Below are 14,836 nucleotides of genomic sequence, written 5' to 3' on the forward strand. Positions count from 1 at the left end.
AATATTGTTTCTCATCTCATGGGCCTATTTCTATTTAAAATGGATACCACCAGTAGACTACGACGTCATCGAGAAAAATTCGTGTGCAAGTAAAAGATGAGATGATGTTTACTGCAACTTCCACGTTATGATTAAACTTGTCAAGGATCGTTACGTTTACGTGCACATGTATTTTATTCCTATGTACATACGTCAACGTTATGTATTGAGAGATTTCAGAGAATATGTCCTACAAAAACAAACAAACCTATTTTTATTTGAAAGTCTTTTGTAATCATTTTTGTTTTTTGTTTTATATAGTGTAACGTTTTATACAAAAGTTTCCAACAAATTTGACACGTGAACACATACAACACATCAATAGATACCCCCCGGACCAGTTATAAAACTAGAGATTAGTTCCCAAAACGTAATTACAAAGAAGCAGAAGCCAAATCAAATAGTTCTAGAACATTCATCAAAAGTCTTCTTATCTCTAAAATCACAGTAAGATAGATAGATTATCCTCGTAACATCCACGAGTTTAAGGCAGATGAGTACTCCACGTGTCCGTAACTAAAGCCTCTCCCATACATACACGCAAAACGATTGGATGAAATATAACACATCATCAATTTTGTACGGTTGTAGGAAGCCACTTGTCAATTAATCAACGGTAGATAAGAACTCTTCTCCTTCTTTTCTTTGTTTTTTTAAAAAATTATCTTTAAAAAAATATATCAATCAATCAAATATTATTATTGTTGTAGCTCAATAATGATTGGGAGAGACCAATAGTGAATCTGTGGCCGTTGGATCTAAACTAAATCCAAAAGATTTGAGAGATTATAAATTGCAGAAGAAGACGACCAGAGCTCTTGAGTACAAGGGACGAATTTGGTGATGATGATGGAAGGAGACGCTCGATAAATTTCTCGTTTAAAAAAAAGGGTTTCTCTGCTCTCTGATCCATTACCAACTTTTTTTCTTTTGTTGTGATTTTTGGGGTTTTAAATTTCTTCAAATTCTAGGGTGAAAGCTAAAATTTAAATTTCTTCAATTTTTTTTTTTTTTTGTCATTCTAATTCTGGGGCTTTTTTGTGGTTGTTCATTCTTTAAACTGTTTATTGATTATTTATTTGAGGTTGATTTAAAAACAAAAGGGGTTTCAATTGTCTGTCTCTGGGATCTTTCACCAGATTAATGGTGAATTTTCTAAAGAAGATAACAATCCGATTCTTGAAATGATGAAGAGACAGATCCCGAGTTGGCCATGGTGGTTATTAGGAAGTAGAAAAGAGAAAGAAACTGAAGCTCTTAAGTTTCCTCCTACAAAGATGATAACTCGAGCTAATAGTAAAGGAAGAGTTTATAAAAGAAAGGATCTTGAACTTGAGAGCTTCGGTTCGTCTGGCTCTGAATCTGTAGCTGTTGCTGGTGGTGATGGACCTGAATGGTCTGTCGGATGGACTGAGCCACATGGACCTGATTTCCAAAGTGATGATGAAGCAGATGATGGTGGTTTCTTAGTTCTGGTTCCTTGTTACAGAGCTCTTGTCGAAGGCTCTAGTAATAATAACCAGCTCTTGAGTGCTGTCAAGAATCTACCCAGCGGGTTTCCTCCTGGTATGAACTGTGATGATCACCCCCTGATTTGTGTTTATTGGTTTGGTAGTTTACCATAGCTACTCTCGTTGGATTGATAGATTGGATAATGCTTTTGTGTTTGGTGCTTGACCTTACTTGCTCTGAATATTTATTCAAAAAGATAATGAGAATGACAAAAAGTAGTATGTTTTTTTTTTTTGCGGTTTTGGTTTGGTTTAGTTGCTCTAATAGAGAGTTATCTTTTGCTATTTGATGGCCCTGTGCAATGAATGATCCATGTTTCTACATGTTTTGTTTAAATCCAAAGGTCAACTTTTCTGATTCAGTTTGATTTTCTTTCTATTGAATGTACAGATGGGAAGAATTATATGGAGCAATGGCTTTCATCTCTGCAGAACCTTTGACCAGGTCTCTTTCCTTTGTAGTTAGTTAGTGGTAGTTTTAGTTTTGTCTAATTCGTGCTGAAGAATCATTTTGGTTACTACATTAATCCTGAAAACTCAAAAAAAGAAAAAAAAAAAGGAAAAGAAAAAGAGAGAACAAAGAAAGAAAGGCACAAGTAGTTTTATATGGTTTAGATTAAGATGATGGGGTTTTGCTTACATTGATCCTGGATATGGATCAAGCCAAAAAAAAAAAAAAAAAAAAAAAAAGAGTAAGAAAAATGAAGTGTATGATTGGAAAAGCTATGGAGAAGAAGCAGCTTTAGCCTTGACCCTTGAGTGTTCATAGGAAGATTGATTACATTCAGAGAAAAGAGGGTGGATAACAAGTTACATTGATCCTGGAAAGAAAGCAATAAGGGTGGAAGAAACAGACAGTGCTTCAAGGATTCATATCAAGATGCTCAAATTGATGGTGTGAATGGGATTTATTATCCAACTGAGATGGGAAATTCATGTAAAGAGTCTTGTAAATACCAAAAAAAGAAAAGAAAAAAAAAGAGTGATGTATATACTCTTTGTCCTGTATCATAACCTCCTGAAGGCTGAGGTAGAAGTGATTGGAGATTGATTGTATTTGTATGTAAATATTAACTACCACTGATCTTTCTTTTTTTGTATATAGACAACACTCCTGCCATTGTAACTCTCTGTATTATATATTGAATTGGGAAAGCATGAAGAATTTCTCTAAATTATGATTTTTCAGATTCTTAGTAACAGGAAAGAGACATCAAGTATGGTGTTTTGGATCTATTAGTGTTATGATTTCAAGATTTCTTAAAAGAAACAGAGCACATCTACATCGATGGGTCAGGAGATTCAGGATTCTGGGGGTCCATATTTTTCGGAATTTTGGAAGTTATATCATTACGCATCCACCGTCAATTAGTAAAAAATATCATTAAGCAGCTAATGTTGAATACTTAGTCTTAAAGCAAGCTTTTCATTGCTTTAAAATTTAAATTAATCATGGTTATACTGTAATACAGTATTTTCGTACATAATGAGGGTAGTTTAGTCATATAATTGGAGGTAGAGACAAAACCGCTGATGTCGACAGGAGTGAGAAAAGAGAAGTAACGACGCTCTCTGTTTCTCACTTGAGAGCCAAAAAGCTAGCCAGAAAAAGGAAGTAAAAGAAGAAGCTGGAAAATGAACTTAACTTAAAAGTTCAGCTCAGATCACAAGCTCCTAGTCTCTCTTAAATCTTAAAGCTTTGAGTATTTTTGGAAACAATGGAGTCCGGGTCGGGTTTGGATCCGGGTGCTGGTAATAAGGGTAAAGGAAGTGGTGGTGGTAATGGCGAGAGAAAGTTCGGTGCTTTCTTGAAGAGAGTAGAACCCTTTTTGCCTAGAAAGGATTTGAATCCGAGAGACTTAAGATCTTGGGCCAAAAAAACTGGTTTTGTCTCCGATTACTCCGGTGAAACCAGCACGAGTACTCGTACCAAGTTTGGTGAAAGCTCTAATTTGTATCCGCAAAAAGGTAGAGATCAAACAGTCCCTCCTGGGTCGTCTCATAAAACCGAGATCGACCCCATTTTGGGACGAAATAGACCCGAAATCGAACACGTAACCGGATCAGCCCCCGGTTCTGAGCCCGGGTCTAGAGTAGAGGAAGAGAGGAGACTGAACCGGAATGAGCCAACGTCGGAGACGGAGTATGAAGGCGGGAAACTCAATAAGGATTTGGAAAATGGGTTTTACTATCCAGGCGGTGAGGAATCAACAGAAGATGGACAATGGCCTAAACCCTCTGTGATGAAGTTTGGTCTTAGAGACAATCCTGGATTTGGTTAGTTTTCAATCTCCGCTTCGTCAACGGTTACATTTTGTGTTACGTAGAATAAAGGAACATTATTTTCAAACACATGGTAATGAAAGAATTTATTTTTGTTGAATTTGAAATTGAAATGCAGTTCCACTTATTTATTACGGTCTACAACACTATCTGTCACTTGTTGGTTCACTTGTGTTTATTCCTCTGGTCATTGTACCAGCCATGGATGGTTCCGATGTAAGCTTCTTCTTCTTCTTCTTCCATGGATACTTAACTTGGGAAACGTCGTTGTTTTGTTCTTGATTAGTGTTTGACCTTTTATGATGATAGAAAGATACTGCCGCAGTGATTTCAACAATGCTGCTTCTTACTGGAGTTACAACTATACTTCACTCTTATTTCGGTACTCGGCTTCCGTTGGTTCAAGGAAGCTCCTTTGTTTACTTGGCCCCAGTTTTAGTTATCATTAACTCTGAGGAGTTCAGGAACCTCACTGAGCATGTATGTTTACAAATATAAATCAGAAAGGAGGGTTTTGAGTTCTTGGAACGTTACGATAATCTGGTGTTTCAATTCCGCGCAGAAATTTCGGGACACAATGAGAGAACTACAGGGAGCTATAATTGTTGGTTCATTATTCCAGTGTATATTGGGATTCAGTGGTCTCATGTCTCTTTTTCTTAGGTAACTCTAGAAACTGCTGTTTCTTGGTTTAGTTACACCTCACAGATATCACATTTTCTTCTTAAACTCTATTTTCAGATTTATTAATCCTGTCGTAGTAGCCCCAACTGTAGCTGCAGTAGGATTAGCATTCTTTGGCTATGGATTTCCGCAAGCTGGTACTTGTGTGGAGATAAGCGTTCCCTTGGTACTTTTGCTTCTCATTTTCACTTTGGTAAGAAACTGCCTCAGCTTGAATAATAGAAGCATTTTTCTATCTCTTTGATAAAGGATTTCTTTTAATCTCACTTCTTTTCAGTATCTCCGTGGAGTTTCACTCTTTGGGCATCGCTTATTCCGAATTTACGCAGTATGTAGTTTATCCTTTGTATACGTGAAGTGTCAAGTTTCAAACCTTTTTTCGAGGAATCAGGCCTTTGCTTTTGCTATTATGTTGCCAGGTGCCACTGAGTGCTCTGATCGTATGGACATATGCATTCTTTTTAACTGTTGGTGGGGCATATGACTACACAGGCTGCAACGCGGACATACCGAGCTCTAACATATTGATAGATCAGTGTAAGAAGCATGCATATACTATGAAGCATTGCAGAACAGATGCTTCAAATGCTTGGAGAACTGCTTCTTGGGTCAGAATCCCTTACCCATTTCAATGGGGATTTCCAAGTTGTCACATGAGAACTTCTATCATTATGATATTTGTGTCTTTGGTTGCATCAGTGGATTCGGTAGGTACTCTTTCCTCGTTGCCATTCCTTTTTTCAACCCCTAAAGGTATGATCTTGCTGTTAAAGTGTTGGTATTGGTGCACTTGTAGGTTGGAACATATCATTCTGCATCTATGTTAGTGAATGCTAAGCGCCCAACCCGGGGAATTGTCAGTAGGGGTGTTGCATTAGAAGGTTTTTGCAGTTTATTGGCTGGGATCTGGGGTTCAGGAACCGGATCAACCACTTTAACTGAAAATATTCATACAATCAACATCACCAAGGTGGCTAGCCGAAGAGCTTTGACGATAGGAGCTATGTTCTTAATAGTATTGTCATTTTTAGGTAAGCACCATCCAACGAATGATCCAAAGTTTAAATTCTTTGTCATATCATTTAATCCATTTTGTGAATTTCTTTGAAACTTGACAGGAAAATTAGGCGCGATTCTTGCTTCAGTACCACAGGCGTTGGCTGCTTCAGTACTATGCTTTATATGGGCACTTACAGTGGCTCTAGGTCTATCGAATCTTCGATATACACAAACAGCAAGCTTTAGGAACATAACAATAGTTGGAGTCTCACTGTTTCTTGGATTATCCATCCCTGTTTACTTCCAGCAGTACCAGCCGCTATCCAGTCTAATACTACCAAGCTATTATCTGCCCTTTGGAGCCGCGTCAAGCGGACCATTCCAAACGGGTATCGAGCAAGTAAGCCACTTTCCTTTCATTGCATTGATTATCATTTTCTTGGACAATGAATGACTGACTCTCTTCTTGCAGCTTGATTTTGCAATGAACGCAGTGCTATCTCTAAATATGGTTGTAACCTTTCTAGTGGCTTTCGTACTGGACAACACTGTACCAGGTAGTAAGGAAGAGCGAGGGGTATATGTGTGGACAAGAGCCGAGGACATGGAGATGGACCCTGAGATGCAAGCTGATTACTCATTGCCAAAAAAGTTTGCTCAGATTTTTGGTTGCAGATGTTGTTAAGTAGATGATTTAGCTCTAATTTCAGTTTCTTCGATATTTTCTTACTATATATGGAAGAAAAATGTTATCATGAAAAGAGGTTTGTGGGTGACAATCATCGTAGTGATAGTCCCTATAGTGTTGAGTTTGCGTTTCTGAACCCTATAAAGAAACTGACTAACTGACAGGATGAAAACAGAGTATACATACACAAAAATAATGAATTTTCCTCAAAGAATGAAATGTTGTTGATCCGTGTTACTGTTATAAGCTATGATAATTAAAACTTACAAGAGGTGTACATGCTAGCTTTTTTTTGGCTTGGGACCGTATCTACGCGGTTGAAGAAAAAAAGAAAGAAAAAAAGAGTCCTCTATCAGTACTTGATGACGTGGTGGCGTAACCATAGTTCATACATGATCATGTGAAATGCGTCAAATCTGACAGGAGGCGAGTTCCACTGAAAATGCTTTTGCACCTGCACAATAACAAAGCCAATCACCTGTCTTGATGAGCTCACTTTGTATACAACGTTGAAGAAAAGGGTGAGAATTTTACCTTCACCAAGTTGTTATGTAACGAGACAAACTCAGACTGAGGTATGTTCTTGAGGATCTGCTTAAGGTTATAGACATCCCGCTCTCTAAGTACAACCGCGAATTTTCGCCAACCCAGGATGTCGTTGAAAGGGAGGTCATAGTAGTCTGATAATATGACTGTCCAAAAATAAAATCGACAGAATAACAAAATGCATTATTATTTCAGTTTCTTTGAAGGTATAGCGTTCTGATGAGTGCAGAAAGAGTATAAGAACATGTACCAGGGATACATCCATAATGAATCGAGTCAGTTATGCGAGCGCTGTTGACTTGAGAACCGCCAGGGCATATGCAGAATTTAGTCCTGTAGAATCTCTTCTGATACACTAAATGCCCTGTAGCCCTGTTAATTCTGTTGTTTGATATATCAAGCTCTGTATCGTTTTCCCACACACGGGCAAGTATTACCCGTATCTTGGAATTTCGATGACCAGCCCAAAAACCAAGGGTTGTCCTGTAACATCGAAGTTTAACAAAATTAGTAACATTGAGGATGCGACTGATAAATCAAGCTACAGATTGAGATAAAGAATGACAAGAAAATGAGTTAACAATAAAACTCCACTATCAAATTAGTTTAAGAACCTTTAAAAGCCTCTCTCGCTGATCACAAGATTGGGCCATTCTAAATTATTTGTATCCCAGGGGAATTAAACAGCAAAGCTATAAACTTTAAACATTTACAGAGCTCCTAATCGAAGAGAGACGGCTAGTGATATTTATCTTCCAACAACTGAATGCAAAATGACACGAAGAAAAAACGACAAGGAGTCTAGTTTACCGATTTTCAACATCATTCCCGCCGGCAGGGAGTGCAAATGGCTGAAGAACTTGAGGCAAAGCAACATCTTTGTGAGGAATAAAACCTACATTGTAGCTCGGTGAGCACACAACCCTAATTGTATTCTTAATCAGAAGTGGAGATCCCTCGAATGCTCTAACACCAACGTCGTGACAGGTGACAAAGAAGTGATCAGCTCCCAAGGTTCTATTCCAATAAGGGTACTTAGCTATCAATCCATCAACATAATCTTGAACAATCACAGTCATGTTTTCATATGATGTTCCCTGCAACAAAACACCATCAAATCAATCATCATCAAAAACTGCCCCAAAAACTCAGAGCGAATTCCCAAATTTCATCTTTCTAAATCCTAATATCATGGAATTGCAATTATCAGTGGATCGAAGTCTGAAAAAATCTTACTTTGCCTCGCATCTTGTGACAAGAGATTGGAATGAAGAAGAGATCCGCCTCATCTGGATCTAGGGTTCGAAATCGGCTCTCTCTAATGTTCTGAAAGAAGTAACCCTCACTAGCATATTTACCGGTCACTTTCCTCGGCGTCTGATAAAACGTGTTTGGATCGCCGTCGGGATAAATATAAACCTTGAATCTCTTCTCCATCTCGGCGTAATTCAGTCGGAAAGCTTCCGGCGAGTGATAAACATCGGAATAATTTTCTTCTTCCGTCGTCGGTGCTGCGCCTTCGTCGTTGTTATCGGTATTACCTTCCTTCGCAAAGGTCTGAGGAACATGAATCGGCGTTACCACGACCGGAGACGGCGGCGAAGTGCGCAAGGAATTGAGAGAGAGGTAGAAAAGGGAAACGAAAGTGAGAACAGCGACGGTGAGGAGTGAGCCTTTGAGTGAACATAACGGCGAAGATCCGCCGCCGGAGAACTGCGACGGTTTAACGATCGTCATCGTCGGGTCGGATCTAAAGCTCTTTCAGATTGAATCAATCAATCTCTCTGCATTTAGCTCTTTTAGCTGTCTTTTGTGTGTGAGCTCACATGCTTATTTTTGTGGGTTCTTTTTTTTTTTTTTACATTAAACTATTTTTATATTATTGTTTCTTAATTCTCTTACTCATATTATTTTTGTTTATGAATCAATCAATTTGTTTTAATAGGTTTAAAAAAAATATAATTACGATAAATTTCTGATTGCAATCTGGACTAATCAATCAAATAGGTTGGGTTTTTTTTTTTTTAACTTCTTTTACATTTGTGTTTGGATATTGGCTATTTCATGGTTATTACTCTTTACCATAAGAATGTTATAAGAAAATAAACAGAAAAGTGTGTTATGGACTAGACCATTCTGTTGGTGAAACAAAATCATCTAGTATAATCATGTACGGATTCTAAATACTACAATCATACAATTATTTACATTTTCAAATTGTTTGTCACCTCATTTAGTTCATGCATCCAATACGAACGTTACAACTTTGTGTATGCATTATGTAAACAAAAAAAAAAGACGATAAAAGAAACATTCTTAAGAAAAATTATAACTTAAAAAAAAAAATTATAACTTTTTCTGTGTTAAAGGAAAATTTAATAATTAATAATTGTTTCATTAGGAAAACCTCCACTTAAATTTTTTTCATTAGGAAAACTTCCACTTTTTATATACATGTACCTCCGTATAAAAAAAGGAAATTTCAGAAACTAAATCTTTTTACGTAATCTTTGTACGAATCTAAGTCGCCATATTAGATTAATTTCTAATGTTGATCAGAAGTCAAAGTAACTCCTAGTTAGGTTTTGGTGCACCTATCTATTCCCGTTTAGTCTTGGACTTTGTTTAACAAATTAAAACCCACATACACTCGCATATATAAATATGCATACAAGCAAAGATCTTTTTCTTTAGTTTCTTACGTTAATTATTTATATCGATCTGAAGATTTTGAAAGAAAGAAAGATGGCTTCGCAGAAGAAGAAGAAGACAGCTTCCTTAGTTTTTTGTTTCCTTCTGTTGTTTCTTCTTCCAATCGCCTTTTCTAAGCCAACAAGGTCAGTTTATTTCACTGTTCTTTATATGTTAAACATGTATATACATATGTTGTTTCTCAATTCTCATACATATTTCGTTGTTTTTTTGTTTGCTAAGCATGTGATTCTCGTGTGAGTTTCGTAGATATTCTAGATTTTTACTCAGAAATTTTGATTACCAGAAAGACCCTTTGGATGCATAAAAAAGATGTATTACGTGTGTATATATATATATATATGCTCTTAGCTTGGATTTGTGTAGTAACTTGTAAGAGTCGATCTTTTTTTTTAAGGTTACAATTTCTTATATATATCATAACATTAGAAACAAATTCAAACCTCCCTCTTTGCGTTAGAGTTAACTTAAATTAATTTTTTTGTATGTACACTAAGGGTAATGCATTGACTCTAGTTTATTTATGCATAACTGTTAATTTGTTATGATTCTTCAGGAACTTGGATGGAAGAGCTCCAACAGTGCAGCAGATTAAAAACAGACATGGGACTCGAGAGGTATGGATTTAATGATGATATACAATATTTTTCTTGATCAGTAATCAAAAGATTATATATATGCTAATAATAATGTTTGGATAATATATGCTAATGTTTTGTATATAAAAAAAAAAAAAACCAACTAAACCTAGGTGATAGTGGACAATGGGATTATCAGAGTCAGTTTCTCAAGCCCTGAAGGACTTGTAACTGGGATCAAATACAAAGGGATCGATAATGTTCTCTCTCCACATCTCCGAGCTCGAGGGTGATTAATTTTTCAATAAACTAGTACTATTTAGTAATTAATTAATTTTATTATTATATAACAAAAGCTTATGTTATATATACAAGTACATAAACTTGTCCTGGTTTAATTAATTTGATTTAATGTAGGTATTGGGACATAATGTGGCAAGGAGAAAACATTCGCCAGGGCGGCTTAGATCGGTAATTAACTACAGTTTAGTTAATACTTGGTCTGTTTTGTCAGTTCAAAACTAATTAACAAAACAAAACACACGTTCACAATTATAGAGCATGTACTTATATTAGGGTTTATAAATTATTATTTTCATGGTAATTGTTATGTCTGGCTAATCCTTTTAATTTTATACACATTTATCTGGGTATTTTTTTTTTGGTTCAGAATCGAAGGAACCAAATTTAGAATCATCACTCAAACGGAAGAACAAGTGGAGATCTCGTTCTCTAGAACATGGGAGGGTGTTGGTTCTGATCATATTCCATTAAACGTAGACAAGAGGTATATCATACGTGCAAATACTTCAGGATTCTACACGTATGGAATCTTCGAGAGACTTCCCGAGTGGCCAGAACTCGAGATGGGTTTAATTCGAATCGCTTTCAAACTCAACCCAGAGAGGTATCATCTTATACCATTCCAGTGCTGTAGTGTATTATTATATATAATACAAGAAGAAAGTTTATCTAAACTGTAGCAAAATGTATTTGTTAGATTCCATTACATGGTGGTGGCGGATGATCGGCAAAGAGAAATGCCAACGGAGGATGACCGTGACATCAATCGTGGCCATGCCAAGGCTCTTGCTTATAAAGAGGCTGTACAATTGACTCATCCTCACAACTCGATGTTCAAAAACCAGGTTAACTATTCGTTATCCATATATTTGCATATTTTCTAAAGTTACATGTTAAATTGTTCTTGCACCCGAGTCTTGATTGTTAATTTGAATATGATATTTAAGGTGGATGACAAGTACCAGTACACATGTGAGATCAAAGACAACAAGGTGCACGGTTGGATCTCACCCAAGTCCAATGTCGGCTTTTGGATCATCTCACCCAGCGGCGAATACCGCTCCGGTGGACCGATCAAACAAGAGCTCACGTCTCACGTCGGTCCTACTGCTATCTCGGTAAGGAGATCCACCCAAAGCCAATCAGCAAAATGGAATATTACATTTTAAGTAAATAGTATTAATCTTTAGGTAATATATGTAGACATTTATAAGCGGGCATTATGTTGGTGCGGACATGAAGACACATTACGAAACTGGTGAATCGTGGAAAAAGGTCTTGGGTCCTATTTTTATTTACTTGAACTCTGATGAGCACTCTACCGGCAATGATCCTCGACATCTATTATGGGAAGATGCCAAACAACAGGTTGATATATAATTTATTTATTTTTATTCGTCTTTTCATAAATTAAAAGTAATTTGCAAAGAAGAGACGTTAATTGTTTTTCATGATATAAAATTTCCAGTCCGAAAAAGAAGTCAAAGCCTGGCCGTACGATTTTGTAGCATCCTCTGACTTTCCTACTCGTCAAGAAAGAGGAACCGTCACTGGTCGTCTCCTAGTCAACGACAGGTATTGATTTATTTTAGGTAATCTTTTTTGATTGATCGATCGATTAATCTTTTATGTTTTGACAAAATTATTTTTTAGATTCTTGACGTCGGGAGGATCTGCATATGTCGGTTTAGCACCACCGGGAGAAGCTGGTTCGTGGCAGACAAATACTAAGGTTTGTTATTACACTTTGGTCTATCTTCTTTGAACTTTAATGTAATTTACTGAATAATCGATTGCATGTACACTGTTGATCGCTGATTCTTTTTTCAGGGGTATCAATTTTGGACAAAGACTGACGAAACCGGTTACTTCACGATTGATAACGTTAGACCGGGAACTTACAATCTGTATGGATGGGTTCCTGGTTTTATTGGGGACTTTCGATACCAAAACCGTGTTGACGTAGCTGCAGGTTCAGAGATTAGTCTTGGTAGAGTTGTGTACGAGCCACCTAGGAACGGTCCGACGTTATGGGAGATTGGTGTACCAGATCGAACTGCCCGAGAATACTTTGTACCAGAGCCGTACAAGACTACAATGAACCCATACTTAAACCACACTGACAAGTAAAGTCTCTAAATCTTTTAATTCCTGTTCACATTGTTGCAAACCCGGTTTTGGGTCTGATAGTGTTCCGGTTTGATTGTTTCACAGGTTTAGGCAGTACGGCTTGTGGCAACGATACACAGAGTTGTATCCAAATCATGATCTCGTCTACACAATTGGAGCTAGTAACTATAGCCAGGACTGGTTCTACGCTCATGTCACAAGGTTAGAAGTTGCATTAATACGAAAAAAGTCTGAAACTTTCAGTGAATTCTTGAATAGACATTAATTTTGATTCGCTTGTTCTGCAGGAACACCGGTGATTTAACTTACGCGCCAACGACATGGCAGATAATGTTTCAGCTTCCATACGTAAACTGGGGAGGCAGCTACACATTGCAGTTAGCTTTAGCCTCGGCGTCACGGGCTAATTTACAAGTTCGGATCAATAACCAAAACTCGTGGCCGTTGTTCTCAACAGGTAATATTGGAAAAGACAATGCTATAGCAAGACACGGAATCCATGGAATCTACCGGCTTTATAGCATCAGTGTGCCTGGAAGGTTGCTAAAAACTGGAACCAACACGATTTATCTTCGACAAGCTAAAGCACAAGGACCATTTGAAGGTCTTATGTATGATTACATTCGTCTAGAAGAGCCTTCTAGAGATTAGAATCATATAGTCATTAGTCGTTAGGACTTGGTTTTTCCTTTTTCTTTTTTTTTTTAACACTATGGTTAGGACTCCTAACTTAGGAGATTATAGTTGTATAGATCAAAAGGATTTTTGAGATTTACTGACTTTATTCTATTTTTAAAATATTTTTTTAAGAAATTGATTTGAATTTTGATTGTTATGATTAGCACTACTTAACAACATTATAAGATTGATAAATGTTCAAGCTTATATGTGGTTTTCAAAAACCGGAACAAGATTGAAGCATGAACAAGAAAATGCCACCAGCAACAGAGACGTTAAGAGATTCAAATTCACCTGCCATGGGAATGCTCACAAGCTCGCATACTTTCCGTGACTGGTCTGACAAACCATTCCCTTCACTACCTAAAATCAAGCATAAAGGCTTCCCTGCTACAGACTGAGCAAACTCTTGGGAAAGTCTGGACACGGGTTTTGGTTTCTGAGTCGTAGTTGATGGATGACCAGCGAATAGTTTCATCTGGAACTCATGTTCTAGAAGCTTAAGGTGGTTCCAGTTGCCGGAAACTATAGGCAGTTGAAACGAAGCACCTCGGCTTGCTCGAAGAGCTTTGTCGTTGAACGGATCGCAGCAACCAGGAAGCAGAAATGCACCATCCTATCATAAACATTAGCCAGAGTAAGATGATTCTCTCATTAGAGATTTATCTCCAAATCAACAGCTAATGAACTGAGAAGAAAGGCTGATCATTTGTACCCAATTAAAAGCCATAGCTGATCTGATTAATGTGCCAAGGTTCCCCGGGTCCTGTATGCTGTCAAGAACAAGAACTCGGTGAGCAGAAGGGAACCATTTACTGCAGCCTCTTACGATGTCTTGATCATCTTTAAGATCAACGAAGCTGTTAGGGATTCTCATCAGGGCAATGGCTTCAACAGATTCAGTAGATTGCACTCCAGAGAGTTTCTTCATCACCAAAGAACTTACTCGAACAATTCGGATACTTAGATTCTCTAATCCTTGCGGAATCTGAGCTTCCTCGTGGAGAAGTAGGCACTCAATTTCAGTTGCGATTCCTAGCTTATTCTCTTGAAAGATGCATACTTCCCTGTGAACAATGCATTAAAGTTATCTCGTTTGAACCCATTTTCACAAGAAACAAACCAAACACAAAATAAAGTAAAAAAAGTAGACTACTTCCCTCAGTCATCTTAGTATAAATCAAGAAACTGAGAGTACAAGGTCACTAATATACATACCTAATTGGGATAGCTCCGACGACAAGAACAGAGCCATGAACGTGGCGATAAGAGGAGCTTTGGCGGAGCTTCAGACAGTGTTTGACAAAAGGGTTTGAAGTGCTGGTAATGGAATTCACATGAGACGGCAGCGAAACTCTAATCTCCGGAGACTTATCTAAACTGTTAATAAGAATATCATCTGAAGGGTTTATCCGAATTTGGGTTTTTGGGAATTGAGCTGATGAAGCTCGAAGCTTTGAAGCTGAAGGTTTGAACTCAAATAAGATACGTGGTGACACAGGTTGTGAAGCGAAAGCACATCCGCAATGCATTGCCATTTGCAACTAATCCGATTTCTCTTCTTCTCCGGTGAAGCCAAGGCGGAGAAGATGACTAAAAGGCCTTAGAGTTTCATATTTCGTACAAAAGCCCAATATATTAAAAAGAGTTAGGCCCATTAACAAGCCCATTAAGCGATCGTTTTA

General features: G+C 37.5%; 5 protein-coding genes across 5 annotated transcripts; 3 read left to right on the forward strand and 2 right to left on the reverse strand.

The window, feature by feature from the left end:
- The first annotated feature begins 446 nt into the window (after nt 1–446).
- Nucleotides 447–2,725, forward strand: LOC17878271. Its single transcript, XM_006284652.2, has 3 exons — nt 447–655; nt 750–1,605; nt 1,942–2,725. Exons 2-3 carry the CDS (start codon nt 1,224–1,226, stop codon nt 1,989–1,991), a joined length of 432 nt encoding a protein of 143 aa, XP_006284714.1. The 5' UTR covers nt 447–655; nt 750–1,223; the 3' UTR covers nt 1,992–2,725.
- A 412-nt stretch (nt 2,726–3,137) lies between these two features.
- Nucleotides 3,138–6,295, forward strand: LOC17880267 (nucleobase-ascorbate transporter 11). Its single transcript, XM_006283163.2, has 10 exons — nt 3,138–3,827; nt 3,952–4,049; nt 4,143–4,313; nt 4,396–4,496; nt 4,575–4,710; nt 4,795–4,845; nt 4,937–5,224; nt 5,314–5,548; nt 5,636–5,916; nt 5,989–6,295. The coding sequence occupies exons 1-10, from the start codon at nt 3,269–3,271 to the stop codon at nt 6,199–6,201; spliced, it is 2,133 nt and encodes a 710-aa protein (XP_006283225.1). The 5' UTR covers nt 3,138–3,268; the 3' UTR covers nt 6,202–6,295.
- A 92-nt stretch (nt 6,296–6,387) lies between these two features.
- On the reverse strand, nt 6,388–8,560 carry LOC17879300 (probable glycosyltransferase At5g03795). Its single transcript, XM_006283720.2, has 5 exons — nt 7,987–8,560; nt 7,561–7,847; nt 7,001–7,233; nt 6,739–6,896; nt 6,388–6,658 (listed from the first exon to the last, which is right to left on the reverse strand). The coding sequence occupies exons 1-5, from the start codon at nt 8,485–8,487 to the stop codon at nt 6,557–6,559; spliced, it is 1,281 nt and encodes a 426-aa protein (XP_006283782.1). The 5' UTR covers nt 8,488–8,560; the 3' UTR covers nt 6,388–6,556.
- A 935-nt stretch (nt 8,561–9,495) lies between these two features.
- On the forward strand, nt 9,496–13,124 carry LOC17877839 (rhamnogalacturonate lyase). The gene is made up of 13 exons (XM_006283210.2): nt 9,496–9,587; nt 10,019–10,079; nt 10,214–10,329; nt 10,458–10,511; nt 10,711–10,947; nt 11,041–11,188; nt 11,291–11,461; nt 11,547–11,711; nt 11,812–11,918; nt 11,997–12,075; nt 12,174–12,469; nt 12,558–12,674; nt 12,761–13,124. Exons 1-13 carry the CDS (start codon nt 9,496–9,498, stop codon nt 13,122–13,124), a joined length of 2,007 nt encoding a protein of 668 aa, XP_006283272.1.
- A 162-nt stretch (nt 13,125–13,286) lies between these two features.
- On the reverse strand, nt 13,287–14,826 carry LOC17880924 (uncharacterized tRNA/rRNA methyltransferase YsgA). The gene is made up of 3 exons (XM_006283945.2): nt 14,370–14,826; nt 13,867–14,218; nt 13,287–13,767 (listed from the first exon to the last, which is right to left on the reverse strand). Exons 1-3 carry the CDS (start codon nt 14,687–14,689, stop codon nt 13,369–13,371), a joined length of 1,071 nt encoding a protein of 356 aa, XP_006284007.1. The 5' UTR covers nt 14,690–14,826; the 3' UTR covers nt 13,287–13,368.
- Between the last annotated feature and the right edge of the window lie 10 nt (nt 14,827–14,836).

Source organism: Capsella rubella, unplaced genomic scaffold (genome assembly GCF_000375325.1).
Source record: "Capsella rubella cultivar Monte Gargano unplaced genomic scaffold, Caprub1_0 scaffold_7, whole genome shotgun sequence".
Lineage (NCBI taxonomy): Eukaryota > Viridiplantae > Streptophyta > Magnoliopsida > Brassicales > Brassicaceae > Capsella > Capsella rubella.

Excerpts from the sequence above, each read along its gene's own strand:
- LOC17878271 (XM_006284652.2), top strand. The coding sequence starts at position 1,224 with ATGATGAAGAGACAGATCCCGAGTTGGCCATGGTGGTTATTAGGAAGT. Across the intron at positions 1,606-1,941 it reads ACCCAGCGGGTTTCCTCCTG|ATGGGAAGAATTATATGGAG; the intron begins GTATGAACTGTG and ends TTGAATGTACAG.
- LOC17880267 (XM_006283163.2), top strand. The coding sequence starts at position 3,269 with ATGGAGTCCGGGTCGGGTTTGGATCCGGGTGCTGGTAATAAGGGTAAA. Across the intron at positions 4,497-4,574 it reads CTCATGTCTCTTTTTCTTAG|ATTTATTAATCCTGTCGTAG; the intron begins GTAACTCTAGAA and ends CTCTATTTTCAG. Across the intron at positions 5,549-5,635 it reads AATAGTATTGTCATTTTTAG|GAAAATTAGGCGCGATTCTT; the intron begins GTAAGCACCATC and ends GAAACTTGACAG.
- LOC17879300 (XM_006283720.2), bottom strand. The coding sequence starts at position 8,487 with ATGACGATCGTTAAACCGTCGCAGTTCTCCGGCGGCGGATCTTCGCCG. Across the intron at positions 7,848-7,986 it reads GTCACAAGATGCGAGGCAAA|GGAACATCATATGAAAACAT; the intron begins GTAAGATTTTTT and ends GTTTTGTTGCAG. Across the intron at positions 7,234-7,560 it reads GGGAATGATGTTGAAAATCG|GACAACCCTTGGTTTTTGGG; the intron begins GTAAACTAGACT and ends TCGATGTTACAG.
- LOC17877839 (XM_006283210.2), top strand. The coding sequence starts at position 9,496 with ATGGCTTCGCAGAAGAAGAAGAAGACAGCTTCCTTAGTTTTTTGTTTC. Across the intron at positions 10,948-11,040 it reads TTCAAACTCAACCCAGAGAG|ATTCCATTACATGGTGGTGG; the intron begins GTATCATCTTAT and ends TGTATTTGTTAG. Across the intron at positions 11,462-11,546 it reads TCGGTCCTACTGCTATCTCG|ACATTTATAAGCGGGCATTA; the intron begins GTAAGGAGATCC and ends TAATATATGTAG.
- LOC17880924 (XM_006283945.2), bottom strand. The coding sequence starts at position 14,689 with ATGGCAATGCATTGCGGATGTGCTTTCGCTTCACAACCTGTGTCACCA. Across the intron at positions 14,219-14,369 it reads GTCGGAGCTATCCCAATTAG|GGAAGTATGCATCTTTCAAG; the intron begins GTATGTATATTA and ends CATTGTTCACAG. Across the intron at positions 13,768-13,866 it reads CAGCTATGGCTTTTAATTGG|GATGGTGCATTTCTGCTTCC; the intron begins GTACAAATGATC and ends TGTTTATGATAG.